A 19,435-nucleotide genomic window follows, 5' to 3' on the forward strand; every position below is an offset into this window, starting at 1 on the left:
TATTTATTCTTAAAAATATATTCGATGACACCTATAAGAGCTACCCCCTATTTAACATAAATGTACCTTTCATTGAAAATTAAATAAATATACCCACTATTTAAGAATTAGCATTAGTGTTGGGGAAATGTTTAGACGAGGTCAAAGAGGAGACAACCAAACATACAAAAATAGTTTAAACTTTCAAAAAGGTGAGGTTTATCTGCCCATTTTACCTATTCAATAAAGTTGAAAAAGGAAATAGAGACGTTTTGTAAAACTGATTTTCCCCTCACCCTAGTTAGCTTAAAATTTTAATTGAACTTTTAGGCTATAAAAAAGCCCTTTGTATTAGAAAAGTCTGCGCAGTCTTTCTGCATTTCCGTTGTGTTTCCAGACGATGGCCCCCCTCTGCATTTTCAGGGCGACCTCAGCATTTCCAGCTCGACCCGACCCCTCTGTGTTTCCAGACGATGGCACCCCTTTGCATTTCCAGCTCGACCTCTGCATTTCCCTGTGTTTCCCGACGATGGCACCCCCGGAACCTTCTTTGAGGTAGGCAACTCGACCTCTCTTCGTTGCCTCCTTTGATGTTCAAAGAAATGGTCTATATATTTCTCAAAAGTTTTCAGTAGGCAAGCGCTCTCCCCCAATTTTCAGCAGGCGTTTTGCTCACAAGAGCAAGGCACTTTCAAAAATACTCATTGTACATGTGTGAAGAAGAATCCATGGTTTACACTCAGAGCTTCAATCGGAATGATGACTTGACCTTAAAGTGTTGGCAACAGTAACTAACTTGCAAAATCTGTAGAATCGGAGCAAAATCTCTCAGGAGACTCTTGTAACTTACTTGCAAAATCCTCTGTACTGTCTTGAAGGCAAATGTTGCCTTTTAAAATATTACGCCATGGGAGTGTGATTTGCAATTTTTGAGTATGAATTGCATTAGACATGTAATTACAAAAACTCAGAATTGAATTACGTATGTTCCCTTCTCTACTAAGAAAATCAGCCCACACAGTGTAAGCCATTCTACTAAGAATTGCATTACAGATACTCAGCCCACACAGTTCCATGTCCTCAAACTTGATCACCACATGACAATCGCTGCATCGTTCCATGGCAATCGCTCTATCATGCTGTTGAATGTTTATTAAGCTTTTAAATTATTGCTCTATCATGCTGTTGAATGTTCCAAGGTTGGAGTAAATATTATATAGACATTATAAACATCTAGTACACAAAGAAAATAATCTCCCTTCTTTTGCTTACTAATACAAATCTCTGCCCTTATTAGCCCCAAACTTGCCCTTCATAATTTACAGCTCTGCTCTACTGAAGCATCTGCAGCATTTAAGCATTTTTTACAATCATTAGGAGTGTTTCCACCCAACTATGTGTAAGAGCTCTCAAAACGCCAACTATGTGTATGGTGGACTAGTGTTAAATTTATGAGCTTGATCCCCGCCACTGGCACCATCATTAGCCGTACAAGATCTTGCCCCTTTGTTAGTACTAAGTTGCCCCCGTTTTATATTGGAAAAACTTTTTTTAAAATCACATTGCATTGGCTATCGTTGATGTACTAAGCTTCCTAGACATCAAAGATTCAAAAGGAGAATCTTAAGATGGAAAGTCAGTTTGAAAGTAGAGTTACTCTAGAGAAAATGGGGTCCTTGATAACCAGTCATGTGTAGCCATGTGGTTCCTCATAGCACTCCTTGATTTTCAAAAAAGGGTGCATTGAGACCCCTTTTTTTTCCAATTGATGCACTTTCAAAATGAAAAGTGATTACCACCACTATATATATGCCTTGGATGTGTGTATGAGATTGAAGTTTTGCACATTGGGTGTGTGTGTGTGTGTGTGTGTGTATCAAAAAGCTTGTTAATATGATTAACATTGTAAAAAAAACATGTCCAAAGTAGTGCGTGCTGGCATGGGCTGCTTGGGCCATGTTTTTTTACATAATGCTCATCATATTTGTGATGGCTATGTTATGAAATGACATGATTTCAATGGCAAGTTTGTGTGGTAAGAAAAAAAAACATGTGCAATGTAACCCGTGCCGGCACAGGCTGCTTTGGACATGATTTAGTTGATCCTACCTTTCGACATGCTTTGGTTATGATTTTTGATTACTATGAACTCATTTGGCTCTGCATTGACCAATAAAAAAAACATGTCCAAAGTAGCTCATCATATTTGCAATTGCTATGTTATGAAGTGACATGATTTCAATGGTAGGTTTGTGGTAAGAAAAGTAAAAAAAAAAACATGTCCAAAGCAACCCATGCCGGCACGAGCTGCTTTGGACATGATTTAGTTGATTATACCTTTGGGCATGCTTTGGTTATCATTTTTTATTGTTCTATGAACTCATATGGCTCTGCATTGACCATATAAGCCGCTTTGGACATGTTCTGTTTTCAATTTTTTGATTTCATGGGTGATGTAAAGCATTTAATTAGGGCCTTTGTGACTTTACTGGGTGCCAGGGTTGAAACTTTATCATGTTCTTATATTGGAGGAGTGAAAAGGACTTGAATATGTTTTGAGTATATTAATGATGCCTATGTTTTGAGTATTAATGAGCCATGTTTTTAGTTAGCCTTGGTTTTCTTTATTTTTGCAAAGGAAGTGATAGTCCAGCTCAATCCTCTTAAGAGAGGAGGAAGTCGTGGATGTGGCAGAAAGGGTAGAAGAAATCTTAAAGAAGGTATGGCTTCTGAGGATCAAGAAGTGAGTGCTCAGGGTGGGGAAGGGTTTGAAACTATTATGAGCGAGGCACGAGATGTAGATGTGGTTGAGGTGCATAGTAAGGATCCTGAGGATGAAGAGCTTAGGCAGAGGGAAGAGAGACTACAAATTGTTCCCTTCGTCTTGAAACTAGAGATAGTAAAAGAAGATGAAGTCAAAGATTAAAATAGCATGGTTCTACAAGAGGGAGACGATATACTCAAAAAGACCAGAATAATCAAAATTTTTTATTGTCCACGCATACCTCTATGTAGGTTTATCCCCTATGCTAAGGTTAGGGGACTAAGGGATGACATATCAAGGTTAAAGATAGCATTTGGTAAGAAGGGCTATGTGCCAGAGAAGGGAGCTTTGATAGTGTCTATTTGGACATGTGATAGTGATGAGACCGTTGTGAATGATGAGATAATGGAAGGTTGGGATGCAATTTGGCAATAAAAAGACATTGAGTTTGAGGATGAGATTGCCACAAGACCAGAGTTAGAAAGATTGGCAGGTCGTATGTTCTACATTTGGGACGGCAATCACCACACAGTAGCCTGGACTGAAGCTATAAAATAGCAATTTGTGGGGTAAAAGAGAAGCATGTGTGAGTGTTATCAACAATTATTGACCCCAAGAAAGTGAGCGAGATAGCTCTACGCTCATGCTTACAAAGAATGAATTTATAAGTGCCTTTGGTCTTCTTTACTTATGCATCGTGGAGTTTGATCAAATTTCATTTGTTTCTTTATAATGTTGTATTTTGTAATGCTACAGTCTGAAAATACATGCCCTTGTTGTTACCTCTTTGAGGGATGAGCTAGTGAATACTACAAATATCTGCTATGTTGAGCCTAATGAGAGTACTTAAAGGAGTTGCCAGAAGAGGCTGTTAAGCTCATGGTCGCTATTCAAAAGAAGTACACCAAGGAAGCAGAGCCCTGGTTTCCTCCTACCAGAAGATATTTGGGCCGATTATTTTACAATGTAAGTCAAAGGAAGTTAATTTGGCCAATTTGAGTTGGTTTTATATTGTGTTGTTATGTTGTCACACTTGACTTGGACTTTGTTGTTTAACACAATTATTTTACAGAATTGACATTTAATTTTAGTACAAGTTCTTTAATAGCTTTTGAGGTATCAAATGTTTTCTGTAGTTCTAGCTATCCAAAGATTTACACAAAAGGATGGATTCTCTGTGTGCCTTGCTCTCTAAAGAGGAGTTGAAAAGGGCCCTTGACAAAGAGGAGGATGAGTTGACAAGAAAGTACCGTGACCGGATGGGGAAGGTACTTTGTTGTAGAATTACAATAGTAAAAGATAAATATGTTTTGATTCTTTGCTTATGTGTGGTTTGCTTTCTTTGATTTCTATATGAAGCTTCTAAATATAGTGGACCCTGCCCTTGGGAAGGATTGGTGGAAAAGGGTCATGGCTCTCAAGTATGGAAGTGATATCTTTGCAATGCAAGAGAAGCTTAACATATCTTTGCAATGCAAGAGAAGCTTAACATGTTGGCCATGGCAGACTTCCCTATAGACACAAAAGTGCATTGGCTTACACTATTTGAGGCCAATAAGGCTACTAAGGCCATGTTTTCTCTCCCAAGAGGAGACCGTGACTACAGGGGGTAAGACCATGTCTCTCTATACTCTTTGTGGTGCCATATTTAATTAGGAGCTTGTTTGGTCACTATTTTGGCAATATAAACTGGTTTTTGCAGATGGATTCAAAGAGAGGGTGTTCTTGAAAAGATCTTAATAAGAGCTGGTGATTTATTGATTAATTTCATTGACGTCCCTGATGGTGGTGTTGTTCCTGCCGAGTGCACCTTACAAGATTTCTATGAGGAGGTGATATCGGAGACAAGAAAGCACTTGTTTTACATGGAGAGCCATGTGGAGAGAGGATAAAGGCACAGAACTTAAAGAGTTAGCTAAGGAATCTTGATTTAGTGCAAATGGCTGCGCAAAGAGTGGTGGTGTTCAGGTAAATATTGAGCCTTGTTTAAAATCTAAAACACCTAAAGGTCTTTTCACAATTGTGAGGGAGTTACTATGCATATTAACACTATGGTATCACCATGGCTTGTGAGCTTGTAATTGGCAGTAGTTAACTATTTCCAATAATGCGATTTCTATGTATTTTGGGGCATTTAATGATATGGTTTACCCATATGTTTGTTTGCTAAGCATTATGATTGACTTTTTTTTTTTTGGGTGTTCACTCATACACGCAGATTCATGAGCATGTGTTGTAGCATCGACTTCTAGGCAGAGACTGTGTGCAGAAAAGGGGAGATCTGTGAGTTGGGCAGCCAATTTTATCTTTCTTGACCTGCCGTTTGGTGGTGTTCTCTTTGGTCCTTCCGCATCTCCATCATGGGACACACTCACTAAGCTATGGGTGCTCTGTGGTGGTAGCCTCATCGCTGCTGACTTGGGATGGTTTGTTGTTTTGGCATCTACTGTAGGTGTGTTTAGTCTTCTTTTCATATTAATGGTTTTATTTGTCATGACTCACATAATTATTTTGCACGTTGGACTTGGGAAATGCGATGGGATGGGTGGAGCGGTATTATTGTTCATATGATCTGGAGATTTGACATCACGCTCCCTATGGATATGTTGAACTTGCAAGGACCAGGACTGAGGTGATACTCTATCTTCAATGGGGTAATTTGTGTGGCTCTAATAGAATTCATTTTCCGTACTTTTTTTTTCAGTGTCTACCCATGCAATATAGTACGTCTTCATTGTTTTTGATCCGTTAGAGGGATGGATCCTCCTCTTTTGGTGGCAGAGAGTGCCAAGCTTTTTGAGACGATGTGTTTGCATGCAGCCGTTGGAGTCTATTGCATATCATCAATTATCGTGGGAGCATGGAGAGGAGCCATACATTTTGGAGTTGTTATGTCATCATGGTGGCATAGCTCTTGAGTTTGGATGCGGCTCTGGTTGTATCCTTAGGGCATGTCCATAGACAAGACACACATGTGTGGCGATGCATATTGATGATGTGGTGCTCACCTCTTCTTCGTAGGAAGAGGAGATCCATAATAGAGGAGACTTGCAGTACTCGTGTAGATGAGGACGGGGTGGATGTGCTTGTAGGAGAAAACCCCTATGACTAGTGAGCACCTTCACCATGCCTTTCCTACTATTAACATGTGAAAGGTAAGACTAGAAAAGATTATTTATATGTAAAAGGTTTGCATATAAATAAGGTGCATGGGATTTCAAAGAGGAAATACCTAAGCAATGGTTAATAGGCATTAAATTTAAAGTAAAAAGGGAAAAGAGAAGTAAATGGTGCACAATGGAAGTCCAAGGGACACAAAGGAGGGCACCCCCTTCTAGGGGTAGTTGAAGAAGCATTAGTGAATGAAAAGGCAATGTTTAGCCAATGAAAGGTCAACGGCCTGAAGTTGGAAGGTAAGTTGCATTTGAAAGTAATTAATTGGACAAAGCTCAAAGTAGCTATTCAACTTATGAGAATGAACTATTTTCAATTGTGTATGCTCTTAAAAAGTGGCGCCATTGTTTGTATGGTACGAATTTTGAAGTTTTGTGTGATCATGAAAGTATTAAATAGTTAAATACTCAAAATGAGTTAAAAGTTAGGAAGGCTAGATGGGCTAAAAGCTTACAAGAGTTTGATTTTCAAATCTGATATAGAAAAGGTCAATTGAATGTCGTGGCAGATACTTAAAGTTGAGCACTCATGATAGACGAGTTGAGTTTTACTCAACTAGAAAGTGAGTTGTTGGTTCACTTAAAAAGAAAATGTGTTAATGATCCTACCTATCACATAGTTTGGAATTACTTTATTAAAAAGACAACTCTCTAGTTCAAAGGAATCACTCAAACAAGAGTCAGTAAGTGAAAAATATCGTTGGAAATGTTTTTCCATCGATAATGGATACTTGTTATATAAAGGTCGCATTTGTGTGCCTAAAGAAGAAAATATTCATGAAAATATTTTACTAGAATGTCATGATAATCCAAGTGTGGGACACTCGGGAATTTCTAAGACCTATGCACTTATTAAAAGACAATTATGTTGGGCAAGTTTAAAGAACGTCCAAAATTATGTTATAAAATGTCCCAAGTGTTCTCAATAAAGCTGAGCGCCTAAAAGTAGGTGGAATATTACAACCACTACAAATGCCTCGGGGTAAGTGAAAAAGTATTTTTATGGATTTCATATTGGGACTATCCCAAACAAGTAGAGGATATGGTTCAGTGTGGGTAGTAGTGAATAGGTTAACCAAGTTGGTACAATTTATACCAGCTAAGAAATAAGTAAAAATACCAAAATTGGCTAGAATGTTTATCCATCATCTATACAAATTGTATGGATTGCGAACAGATATAGTAAGCAACCAAGATACAAAGTTTAGAAGCCATTTTCGAAAAGAAGTGTTTAAAAAATTGGACACCAAACTTAGTATGAGTACATTTGAACATCCACAAAGCGATGGATAGACGGAAAGGGTTAACCAAGTCTTAGAAGATATGCTTCGAGCATATGTTAATCATAAGCAAAACAATTAGGATGAGTATCATTCATTGTTAGAATTCGGATATAATAGTGCTAAACATTTTACTATCGATTTTAGTCCATTCATGCTAATGTATGGAAGTTCAACCTAGAGCACCCATAGCAATTGGGTTACATAAAGAAAAATTGCAAAGTGAAAGACTTTCTCAAAGACATGCAAGACATGTTAAACATTGCAAGAAGCAACGCTAAGAGAGCGTAGGATTGTTCTATTAGTTACGAGAAAGGTAAAATAAGACCAATTAATTTTGAGGAAGGTGATTTAGTTTATGTAAAAGTTTCTAAAAAGTCAAACTTTAAAAAGTGGAAAAGTTTCAAAGTTAAGTCCAAGGTATTGAGGTCCTTATATAATACTTAAAAAAATCAGAAGTGTAGCTTACAAGGTGGCTTTACCTGAAGGAACCAGAGTACATCCTGTGTTTCATGTTAGTAGACTGAAATGCAAGATGGGAAACAATAACATCATTGGAAAAGAAGCAATAGTTGATTTTATAGAATTACCTATTCTTCCACATGAGTCTGAAAAATTTGTCAAATATTGAGAAAAGAAAACCAGACATTTCGTGTTTAAAGAACGTTTAGTAAAGTGGAAAGATAGACCAGAAGAAGGATCAACTTAGGAAAGAGTGGTTACACTAAAGAAAAGGTTTCTTAAGTTTGTTTTCAAGAACCAAAACTCTTCTTTCAAGGGGGAGAAAATGTTATGAGATTGGCAGGAAACACTGTGAAAGGTAAGACTATAAAAGATTATTTATATGTAAAAGGTTTGCATCTAAATAAGTTTCTAGGGATTTCAAATAGGAAATACCTAAGCAATGGTTAATAGGCATTAAAGTTAAAGTAAAAAGGGAAGTAAATGGTGCACAATGGAATCCCAAGGGACACAGAGGAGGCGCCCCCTTCTAGGTGTAGTTGAAGAGGCATTGGTAAATGAAAAGACAATGTTTAGCCAATGAAAGGTTAAGAGGCTGAAGTTGGAAGGTCATGCATCACTTAGGCCTATATACCATGAGTTTAGGGTCTATTTGGGATATGGTTGGGTGGAGAATAAAAGTACTAATCTTACAAGTCCTCAAGCTTATAATGCAAGGAGCATTACAGTTTTTTGGATGTTTTGTGGGTAGTGTGCATTTCAGTATGGTGCTACGGCGACTTTTTGTGTTCACAAACGTTATATTCCGACAATCATGCAACAATGTTTTGCATGGTTTTGTTATTATTTATGTCAACAATATATGCTTGGATTTTTGGATTTAAGGTTCCAAAGAATAATGGTTTGCTATATGTATTATTAGAATGTGTGAGAAGTGAGGTGCTTGACTTACTGTTTTGTTGTTTTCAGTTTGTGTAAAGTACACTTATGCGAAAGGTATTATTATAATGTGTGATAAATGAAGTGCTTAACTTCTTGTTATGTTGTTTTTTGTGTGTAAAATGCACTTCTAGAGTACGTTGAGGCAGTTGTTGAGCACATGGTTAAGGATCCTTGACATGATCGGATTCGTCATGAACATAAAGAGAAACGAAGCTTGTTTATAGATGATAAGTGTGACTTCGTGTAACTCAGTTGTGCTTGCATAGAGAGATTGATTTGTATTTGGTTTTGGGTTGTGAAACAATTTTTTTGATGGCTTGCACCTTTCACAAGTTGTGAGCAAAAAGGCCAAGATTTTTGAGAATTGTAATGTTCGTTCACATCTTATACTTTGCCTTGATGTTGAGGATTATTGACACTTGAAAATACTGGCAAAGTTCTTACATTTGATTGCTTCTTTTGCGTGGCTTGTTTGGAATCATACTACTTTAAAGTAGGCCAAAGAGTGCAAAGCTATGTTAGCGGTACAAAGCACTTATTCGGATGGCTTTAAAGTGGTATAAAGCATGCTTTTACAAACTAGGAGTGAATTACTTGTGACTACTTTTAACAACTCTATTTACATGAGAGAAACACTTCAAAGCAATCTATTGCATTATTTTGCATTGCTTAGGAATGCTTTAAAGCAATTCAAATTAGTGCTTTAGACAACTTTAAAGTAGGCCAAAGAGTGCAAAGCTATGGTAAAGTAGTAGAAAGCATTGATTTGTACTGCTTTAAAGTAGGCCAAAGAGTGCAAAGCTATGTTAAAGCAAATTTGGACTACTTTAAAGTGGTCTAAAGCATGCTTTTACAAACTAGGAATGCACTGCTGCTTTTAAACCACTCTGTACCAATTTGAGGAAGCTTGTAACAAACTCTAAGAACAAATAGATGAAATAAGAATAAGTAAGTGGAATCACAACACTTTGTTGATATGTATAATGCACTTTATTGTCACATCAATATGTTTACATAATCTAGGAGAGGTGTACATTAAGATTAGATCCTGAGAACAAATAGATGAAATAAAGACTTGTTTACATAATCTGGGAGAGGTGTACACCACAATAGTACCACATATCTCGATCAAAATGTTTATATATAAAATGTTTACATAATCTAGCAAAGGTCTACATCAAGGTAGTATCATATATCTTAAACAAAATGTTAATGTAATATGGGACTCCATCCCCATAGTATATACAAATTCAAAGAAAATGTTATTTATATCCCACTACTACCTCCTCTGTTTCCTCTCTTCTTCTTCCTCCTCTCCTTCCCCCTCTCCTTCCCCCTCCCCTTCCCCTTAGATTCACTAGTTTTGTGCTTTAAATCTAGTGACATTTCATGGATGTCAAAGATTTCTCAAGCTTCTTATTCTTTCCTTTGTTCTTTCCTCTCTTTCTACTTCCTCCATGTTTCTTCCTTGCCTCGTGTCACACTTTAACTACGTGAATCTAATCTCTATTAATGACTCCTCATCTGATTCTGAGGCAAGGATGTCTCTACCTGCATAAATGCCAATCGATCATGTGAGCACATCCATTGCCACAAATAGCCAGCAACCTGCATAACAAGAAAAGCTTATAATTGTTGACCTTGACCTAGCAATCTAAACTTTGGTAAAATTGTGTATGTCCCATGTTGTTCAACAAACATTTGTACATGCTGTCATCTATTAAGATTGTATTGGCCTCATTCTATCATGGCATAGCCTCCCAAAGTGTCTCCAAATTCTTGAAGAAGACTAGCTTGCCATCTGGAAAGCTAAAATCTGCATCACACATATCTTAGCCCCAAAATACTTTGATGTGCTCCCCACCACCAGGAAAGCACTCTCAAAACCTTCTAACAACATTTTTAGCTTTGGCACAACTCCATATATATACATCCCAAACCATTTAAAAGCCTAGGACAAAAAAGTGCAGGGAATCCTTATGTACATAGTGAGTTTCATTTTGTATTCCTGTGATAACACTGAATTCATATGTCTACATAAGAAGACTTTCCCCCCTAAATCTGTTATGGGTGTGCATAGCCACCCATTCCCCCCTCAATTTTGGATATGAATGGGTGTGCATATAGCAACCCATTCATATCTAAAATCGATGCCCTCTGCATTCTTTTATTATGGGAAGTGGATAGTTAAATGCTCCTTGGCAAGGTAGCATTCTATTGCGAAAAGGGATATTTAATAGCCTTATGGACACGGGACTAGATGGCCAAACCATCCCACACTTTGCCTCTGCTTTTTTGTATAGCATGTAGGGAAACTTGTAGGGATTTTTGAATTTTATCTTCATCAAGACTTGGGGCAACATGGATTCTAATAGACACATAAGGACAACAGGGGATTGGTGTCCCTGTCCAAGGAGGCCACCTCTAGCATGATACATTTCCCTAAAAAGCAAGTACATTAATTTTTATTTAGAGAGTGACAATAATCATCACATAAAAGAGAAATTCTTGACGAAAGAAATGGAGACTAGGAAACAAAACAAACATTTTCCATTGTACAAAAGAAATGGGGAACAAAAACAAGAGGAAACTAAAATAGCTGACATTTCATTAAATAGGATTACAAAATTGAAGGTGGGATGGAGTCCCCTAGTTTAGTCAAAATGGCTCTAAATGTCAAGGGTTAAGGCTTGCTATGTAGAGAAACTACAACAGTCAAATCATGGTGCATATTTACAATTTTTGGCAAAGCAAAGTATATGTGTGAGACAAGACTCGTTGGCTGATGTCATACTCTTTTTTTTCCTCAGGTGGGGCATCCTCCTTGTCTTCAATGGTGGAGCTACACGACCTTATTATTTGCCCCTTACTTTTCTTTTGTTTGACACGTAAACATATAAGAATATTATACTAATCTCTAACATGTAAGAATATTATTAAGCCTCCAAAAGATGTAGCTGCATACCAAGCTCAAGTTGTTGGTCCATGCCTTGCATACCCTTTCACTTCTAGATCTCCATGTTTTTGCATTCATCGAGAGTCATGTTTTCAACAATTTTGTCTTGATTCTCATTAGGCACCTTTTCCACATCCTCAACTATTTGCCATGGTTACAACACCACCCAAGGTAGCAACCCTATCTAGATCACCTTCTTTCTCAATAGCATAGTCTGCCCTTCAGCAGTACACTCCCCTTCAGCCTACTTTCCAACACTCTCATCAACATCCATGCATTCCCCCCGAGGGCGAATGTCTATATTATAGGTCTTCTATTTGTCATTGTCACCCACATCATTCACAATACCAGCCTACAAGGCACTATGAGTAGGGCTAAGTTGTGCAATGGGCTTATGTGATGAGCCAGCTTGCGAAATCTCTACATAGCTTGCATATAAAAAAATAACATATAATGATAAAATAAAGCTATACTCTGAATATTGTTGTATGAGATCGAACTAGGATTTGGGGTAGAAATAATTTTAAAATGGTCGTTTGACGAAGGGTTTCTATTGTTTGTTGCATCATCTTAGTTTCAATTGGGGCTTCCACTATAAAACCAACTCATGGATTACATACTGAACACAACACACTTATAACAAGCCAAACATGTGTTTTTTCACTTTCATGCACTGTTTCAATGCTTCAAAAGTAGCCAAAAAAGCTTTGGACTACTTTACACTCCTTTAAAGCAATTTAAAAATACTTTAATAATTTTTGAGTAGCTTGTGCTTTGTTTTTTGCAGTTTGTACTACTTTGAAAGCAATCTCTACTACTTTTTAAGCTCCCTATACTACATTTTAAGCACTTTGCACTTTCAAAGCACTTTGGATTGATTTAAAGCCTCTAGGTGGGTCACCTCTATAGTACTAAGCACTACAAAAGCTAAGAAATCACTTCTTGGTCCTAGCAATGGTACCTAGCAAGCAACGCTTCTTGGTATGCACTACTTTGTAAGTAGCCTCCTCTACTAATTTGAAAGGAATATCTAATTTGAAAGTAGAGTAGACTTCTTAAAAAGCAGTACATGCTGCTTACAAAGTAGTACAGGCCAAGAAGCAATCTCCATTGCTTTGAAAATAGTCTCGACTACTTTGAAAGCAGTCTTCTTTACTTTAATAGCACTCTTCACTGCTTTGAAACTGGTCTCTACTGCATATAACAAGAATATACTACATTTTTATCACTTTATAATATTGTAGTAGTATGGACTTATTTAAAGCATCCAAATGGGGAACCTCTACACTTGTTGATGTGACAATATACTACATTTTTATCACTTTATAATATTGTAGTAGTATGGACTTATTTAAAGCATCCAAATGGGGAACCTAAACTACAAAAAGGAGGCCACCTATCCATGCTTCTACCCAAGTACTACCCATGGGATTTGAAAATAGTTTCCACATTTCCTAACACGCTGAAACACATGAAAGATCAAGATAGAAGCATCCATCCTTGAATAGTAGTGAAGGTGAAGGAAATAGTGGATCCAAAACATGCTAGCGTGGAGCAACAAAAAAGCAAAGAGGATCAAAGATAGTAACAAAGAGGATGGAAATGTGTAACAAAAAAAGGGTGTAAACTTGAAAACCGATTTCTGGTCTTGGAGAAAATAGCATGAAGCCTGAATTTAAGATTCTGTGTTGTCAGGCTTAGATCTGTGTGACTGCAAAAGACTGAGAGTGATTGAAGAGAATTTAAGACAAGTCAAATTTAAGACAAGTCCAATTTAAGACAAGTCGAATTTAATGACCAATTTAATTTAAGATTCTATGTTGTCAGGCTCAGATCTGAAGGAATGAGAGTGATTGAAAAGAATTTAAGACAAGTTGAATTTAATGACCAATTTAATGATCAATCAGTATTCATAATAGGAATATGGATCCTTTAAGACACCTGACACCTGACATTATTTAATATTTAGTTATTTACTTATTTCTCATTCCTTATAATTTCTTTTTTGTTCTCTCTCTCCCTCCTCCTCCTCCCTCTCTCTCTACTAATCTTCCTCCCTTCTTTCACACACACTCTCTCTATATATAGAGGAGGAGATGGGCATTTTTTTCCTTTTTTTGTTAATTTTTCTTTTCTTGGGATGTGGTAACTTGGCTTTAAAGAAATTCTCTCTCTCTCTCTCTCTCTCTCTCTCTCTCTCTCTCTCTCTCTCTCTATTTTAAATCAAATTTTAAAAAATAAAAAAGGGAAAAATAAAACCCCAAGTTGTCACATCCCAAGTGGCGAGCTTGCCACTTGGGATGGGGCAGCTTAGTTTTTTTTTTAAATTTCTTTTTTCTCTCTCCCTCTCTCTCTTCCTCCCTTATATCACACTTACATGTACACATCATGGACATAAGGGTCATAACTATAGTGCATAATGAATTTTCAACCATCCTTGTTCACTATTCAGTGACTCCTTCTTTTTGAGCACTTGGTGTGAATGCATCAGTCCCACAACACACGTCTGACTCTTTCTTCTTCTCCTTGTCTAACCTTTTTCTACATTCGTTGATATAATAGCCTGGCTTCTAACAATAGTTGCATTTACCTTTCTTCTTAGGTTTATCGCCCCCCTTCTCGGTATACTTAAAAAGATTGGGCTAATTCTTCCTTTGGCTTATATAGCCGCCCTGAGAAAAGGCTTTCTCTTTACTTTTTTGATAGGCAACAAAAATGCATAATCTTCCACACATATACTAGTTTTTCTTTGGTGAGATTTTCCTTCTTGAGAGAACCCATAATCAACTCATGAATATAAGGGCACTCTTCATCTCATGAGCCAATGCGGATGCGAAATCCTAGTATGAATCTAGTATAATGAGAATAGTAGACACAGATGAATTGTCCAGATAGGCCTCATTAGTAAACGCAAGCCACTCCATGAGATCTTTAATCCTTGTGAGGAACACATCCATTATATCTAGGCCACTCTTGCCTTGTTATGCACCTCGTAAAGGGCATCAAGCGTATCCCAAGCATGCTTCACAATGTTACATGAGCAAATATGAGGAATACTTCTCCTTTTCACTGAATATGCCACCAATGCATGTTCATGTGCATCTCTATCACCCCACATGGCTTGTTCCGTTGTGGGAGGTGCGAAAGCAAATGCCATAGTTACATCTGAACTAGTATCACCATCCAAAGTACTTATACTATCATGTGCTAGCAAGATAGGGCGTGCTCTAATGCTAATAACAACATTCCAAAGCCCTTTGACGCATGTTACATAATATACATCCTTTAGCTGAATGGGGATGCCCAAATGCTAGCGTGCCATGCTAGTGAATTGGTATCATGTGTAACCCCGCATTAAATACTAGTTACCTAGTTTTATTGGTGTAGCTTGAGACCATGCTTGGTAAGTGTATGTTGTTGAAGTGTAACAAGTAGTACCATGCGTGATAATTGTGTGGCCGAGTGAAACAAGTGGACTATGCTAAACAACTGCACACAATCAAAGTGTAAAAAGTGGTTTATGAAAATGACTTGCCATGCTAGATGATGTGTATAGTGATATACTCATTGAAGTGTAACAAGTGATAAGACACGCTATGCTAGATGATGTGTATAATGATACTCTCATCGAAGCGTAATACAAGTGGTGAGTGTATGTTGTGTTTTTGCCCATCAACGTTTCATAATGGGATTAATTGTTGTGATATCAATTAATTGGAACAACTAATGTGTTCATGTTTTTGAGATAGGTGATGAGAAGTGCGTGTGTTGCACATGGAGGATCTTGTCTATATCATCTCGGATTATTATTACTCGTATGAGCTATTTTTTTGGCCATGTTTCAAATGATTATATATATTATTTATGCATGCTATGCATGACATTGCTATATTACGATCACATATGCTAGAAGAGTTTTGGTTATTTTACACTTAGTGTGTGAGCAAGATCTAGTGCTTGAGTTATTTTTGTAAAAGTGGAAAAGCAACCCCTATTTTTTTATGCACAACTATTATTAGCTCCTTGGGATATATTTTGAAAACAATTCTCAAGATACTCATGTCATGAAAAGAAGAGCTGCACGCATGAGGAGGACATTTGCACCCAATAGTGTGTCGATGGTGATGTTTACTCTATCTCATTTTTTTATGCTATGCTTTAATAATGTCAATTTGATTCAAGTCTATGCTTTTCTCCTTGATGTGTATGTGAGTTTGATTAATTCTTCAAGAAGTACATGAGGTCCTGTGGTGGACAGTGGTATCAGAGCTATGGGTACTTGCACTTGAAGGATAGGGGAAAGCTCACAAAAATCCAAAGGATAAAGAAGACAAAAGCTTAAAGACTCATGGACAAAGGTTGGAAGGTTTATGGGATAAACCTTCCAACCTTTGATAAAGAACTAGATGAAAGGCTAGTAATTCATGTCACCTTTTCTCCCAAAACCACTTCTCTGAAGCCAAAAACCACCCTTCTTGATAAAAAATGGTTTTCCTCATCTCTTTAACTCTTGTTGATTTGTCTATACAAAAGAAATCGACATACAAGAGAGGAATTGGCTCCACTATCAGATTGCTAAACCCTTGCTCACGGCATAAATCTATAATGGATGGTGGATAGTTGCCTATAATTCGCTTCACTGTCAGATTACTAAACCCTTGCTCATGACATAAATCTATACTGGATGGTGGATAGTTGCCCATAAATCAATATGAGAGAAAATCACTTATTGGTTTTTTTTAATCATAGATAAATCTTTGGATTAAAGCTTAATCAAGATAAAAATTCAGCTTGCTAAGGGGAGAATTAAAGCAATTGATTTCTTTTCTCTTCTCTCTCCATCCCTGGCGACAACAACGAGACAGCGGGGTAAAAAGTTCAAGCACGCTGGGCAAGTTCTTTTCTTTTCTCACAGTAGCACGCAAAAACATTTTTTAAAAATATATTTTTGAATCTTAAGCTTTAAGCTTTGTAAGCTTTAAAGCTTTGTAAGCTTTAAAGCTTTGTAAGCTTTAAAGCTTTGTAAGCTTTAAAGCTTTGTAACCTTTAAAGCTTTGTAAGCTTTAAAGCTTCATATTATTATAAGCTTTTTAAAAAAATCTTATAACTCCCAAAGCTTACCTATTACATAAGCTTTAAAAGCTTATATTACTACAAGCTTAAAGCCCTTTAAAGTCAAAAAAGAAAAAGAAAAAGAAAAGAGGGAGCTTTATAAAAGAAAAATTTTAACAAGTGGAAAAAACTTAACGGAGGATTCTTCTATGAAATTTTACGAATCTTTTCAAAACTTCTTCAGTGCGTTATTACTTGGATTATTTGGGTGTCAAGGAGTTATTTTTCTAGTTATCTTTTAAGTCAGATGTGTTTCTTGGGCAATATTCTTGAGCTTTTGAAGACTTCCGAAACCATGGTTTTTGTTGACTATTCAACATCAACAAAATTATTTCTGCCACATATCTTTCGACATACAAGCTCTACTTCAAATATTTTACCAATTTCTCAAATTCAAGCAAATTAGTGACATTTTATTACTCAACTGCACATCAGATAAGCTAGGTATTATCATTATCTTAGTAATTTTCATTTTTGCATTTAAATTTTCACCTTTTATCTTTCCACATCTCTCTAAGTTCTCTATCCCCGGCCATTCAAGGAAAAATTCAGTCACTCCAAAACTAGATTCTAGTTGAGAAGGAGTTGAGAATGGATCTAGAGGATAGGTTATCCCACAAGAAGAGGAATAGACATACTAGTGGTGAATCTTGAGACTCTGATTGTGATCAAATTCAGAGAACCATGCAAGCTACTCTTAGAGATTAGGAGTCTAGGAAAGAGAAGAAAATTAGCTGCAAAGCTTGTACCTTTCAAAATTTTGGGTAAGAAAGATGCTCGCACAATAATTGCTTGGCTTAGTCAACTTAATGATTATTTTTTGAGGGAGAAATTCTCTGAAAATGATAAAATCAAGTGTGCTACTAATCATTGGTAGACAATGCAGCATTATGGTGGAACGTGACTAAAACGAGCAAGCACAAAAAAAAAATCTTGGAAGAGATTTTAGAAGCTCAGCAAGAAAAGTTTTTTATCCTCATAATACAAAGCTAGGACTAGACAACAATGGGCTATCTTCATACAGCTTGAGAAAGAGAATATATCCGCTTATGTGGACAGATTTCGACAAACCTTGCTATAAATATAGGTAATTGAGAAAGTTCGCACAAAAGATCAAAGAAGGAAGTTTATAGTAGGTTTGAAACCCACAATTCGAGCAGAAGTGAACATGTTTTGACCACATTCTCCTAGCTTGGCTATTTCATTTGCCTTGAATTGTGAAAAGAAAAATGGCATTCCCAAGGAAGCAATGATACCCCAAACCTTGACGTCAAAGTTCTTGAAGCCTAAAATCCTTCCAAAATCATTTGATAAACCCCTCAAAGGCAATAGCACGGGTATTAATACCAAGGTAGATGATTTACAACAAGATAATTCAAAGAAGTGTTTCAGGTGCAACAAGATTAGACATATCAATCGAATTGTCAAAGAATATTTTACTTGGGATAAATATCATCGATGATGATAAAGAAGAATACCCTTACTACGACGAGTACTCCGACTCCTATACTCATTTCATTTGATTATTTTTACAATAAATAAGAAATTAAATCGTAACATCATAGCATAAATCAAGAGCATGAATCAAAAGCATAAAAGATTGAGAACACAAGACTGGGCACAATCTCCCCTCCCAACGTGAGTGGCTTCTTCTCGTGTGGGTATTTGTGATATATTTCAAAAGTAGGCTTTGAGCCAAAAATAGAGTACACATTCGTATTTGGACTTTAATTGGCCTTTGTCCTCAACCCTTCTAAGGTTTGCACAATTTTCTAATATAATAATCTAGCTTATGCACATATGCACATTACAAAATAAATCAACTAGTGCTCGCATGCACACTGTACAATAAATCGACGCGTGTGCACACACACATCACAAATGATGTCAAAATAATATCAAACGCCATCATAAGGCCACAAAATATTGTGAATATAATAATGAGATTTGTCCACACGCCACGACTAAATCCACCATCTGTGGGATACCTAAATTGGTACCCTCGCACTGTGCAACACCTAAGTCGGTACCCTTGCACACCTCATCACCTAAACTCATAAACATAAACCACGTCAGTAAAACAATCAATTGACATCGCATCAATCAATCCTAATGCGTTCATGAGAAATAGGCATCATTATAAAAAATATAAATCAAATACCAAAATGTCACCAAATAGACGTGGGAGTCCACCCACACATGGAAATCCATCCATTACTGACTAGTAAAAATACTCGACGTCCCCGTCAAATAATAAATGAGCATGACTATCGTCCATCAAATAACATGGATCATAACAGGGACCCTCTGTTGGGAAGCAACTGTTCTCAGTTGCGCAATCAATGAGTGGATAGCTTCATGGCACAAGTGGAGGATAAGATCATCACATCAAACAATTTTGAAAACAAAACCAAACAAGTGAACGCATGTGAAAGGGATCTAAGTGTCCCATTCCATAGAGGTACCTTCTACATACAAACACCAGCTGGTGAAAGATAAAAGACATAGATGCGTCTGGTGTAGCCATGTGAAACCAATCTAATGTCCCATACCATAGATTAATTTCGCACAACATTTCAAGCTGATCAGTTTGGTTAATAAGTTATTTGAAAAGACAAAGCTCACTAATTATTCACAAACTCTTTTAAAACTAGACATCATATGGAAGCCTCTGGGATAGTTGTTTTTAATCATAAAGTGGAAGACCTTATGAAAACAAGGAGGATAACCTTGGTCAAAGAAAGGGAGTTCAAAGAAGTCAATGCGA

At 36.9% G+C, this 19,435-nt stretch overlaps 1 protein-coding gene and 1 long non-coding RNA gene across 4 annotated transcripts; both read left to right on the forward strand.

The window, feature by feature from the left end:
- Positions 1-346: 346 nt before the first annotated feature.
- Positions 347-4,181, forward strand: LOC147639512 (uncharacterized). The gene is made up of 4 exons (XR_015264996.1): positions 347-534; positions 3,500-3,709; positions 3,880-4,011; positions 4,103-4,181. It is a non-coding gene; the product is annotated as an uncharacterized LOC147639512 (long non-coding RNA).
- A 29-nt stretch (positions 4,182-4,210) lies between these two features.
- Positions 4,211-6,233, forward strand: LOC147639513 (uncharacterized). 3 transcript variants are annotated; one of them, XM_086792180.1, is made up of 3 exons: positions 4,211-4,352; positions 4,446-5,375; positions 5,448-6,233. In XM_086792180.1, the coding sequence occupies exons 1-2, from the start codon at positions 4,216-4,218 to the stop codon at positions 4,633-4,635; spliced, it is 327 nt and encodes a 108-aa protein (XP_086648306.1). In that variant the 5' UTR covers positions 4,211-4,215; the 3' UTR covers positions 4,636-5,375; positions 5,448-6,233. The 3 variants fall into 3 exon arrangements, with proteins under 3 accessions (XP_086648306.1, XP_086648316.1, XP_086648299.1); XM_086792190.1 differs by having other exon boundaries at positions 5,525-6,233; XM_086792173.1 differs by having other exon boundaries at positions 5,564-6,233.
- The last annotated feature ends 13,202 nt before the right edge of the window (positions 6,234-19,435 follow it).

The sequence above is a fragment of the Cibotium barometz genome, chromosome 4, assembly GCF_041138505.1.
Source record: "Cibotium barometz isolate CiBa-2024 chromosome 4, ASM4113850v1, whole genome shotgun sequence".
Classification (NCBI taxonomy): Eukaryota; Viridiplantae; Streptophyta; class Polypodiopsida; order Cyatheales; family Cibotiaceae; genus Cibotium; species Cibotium barometz.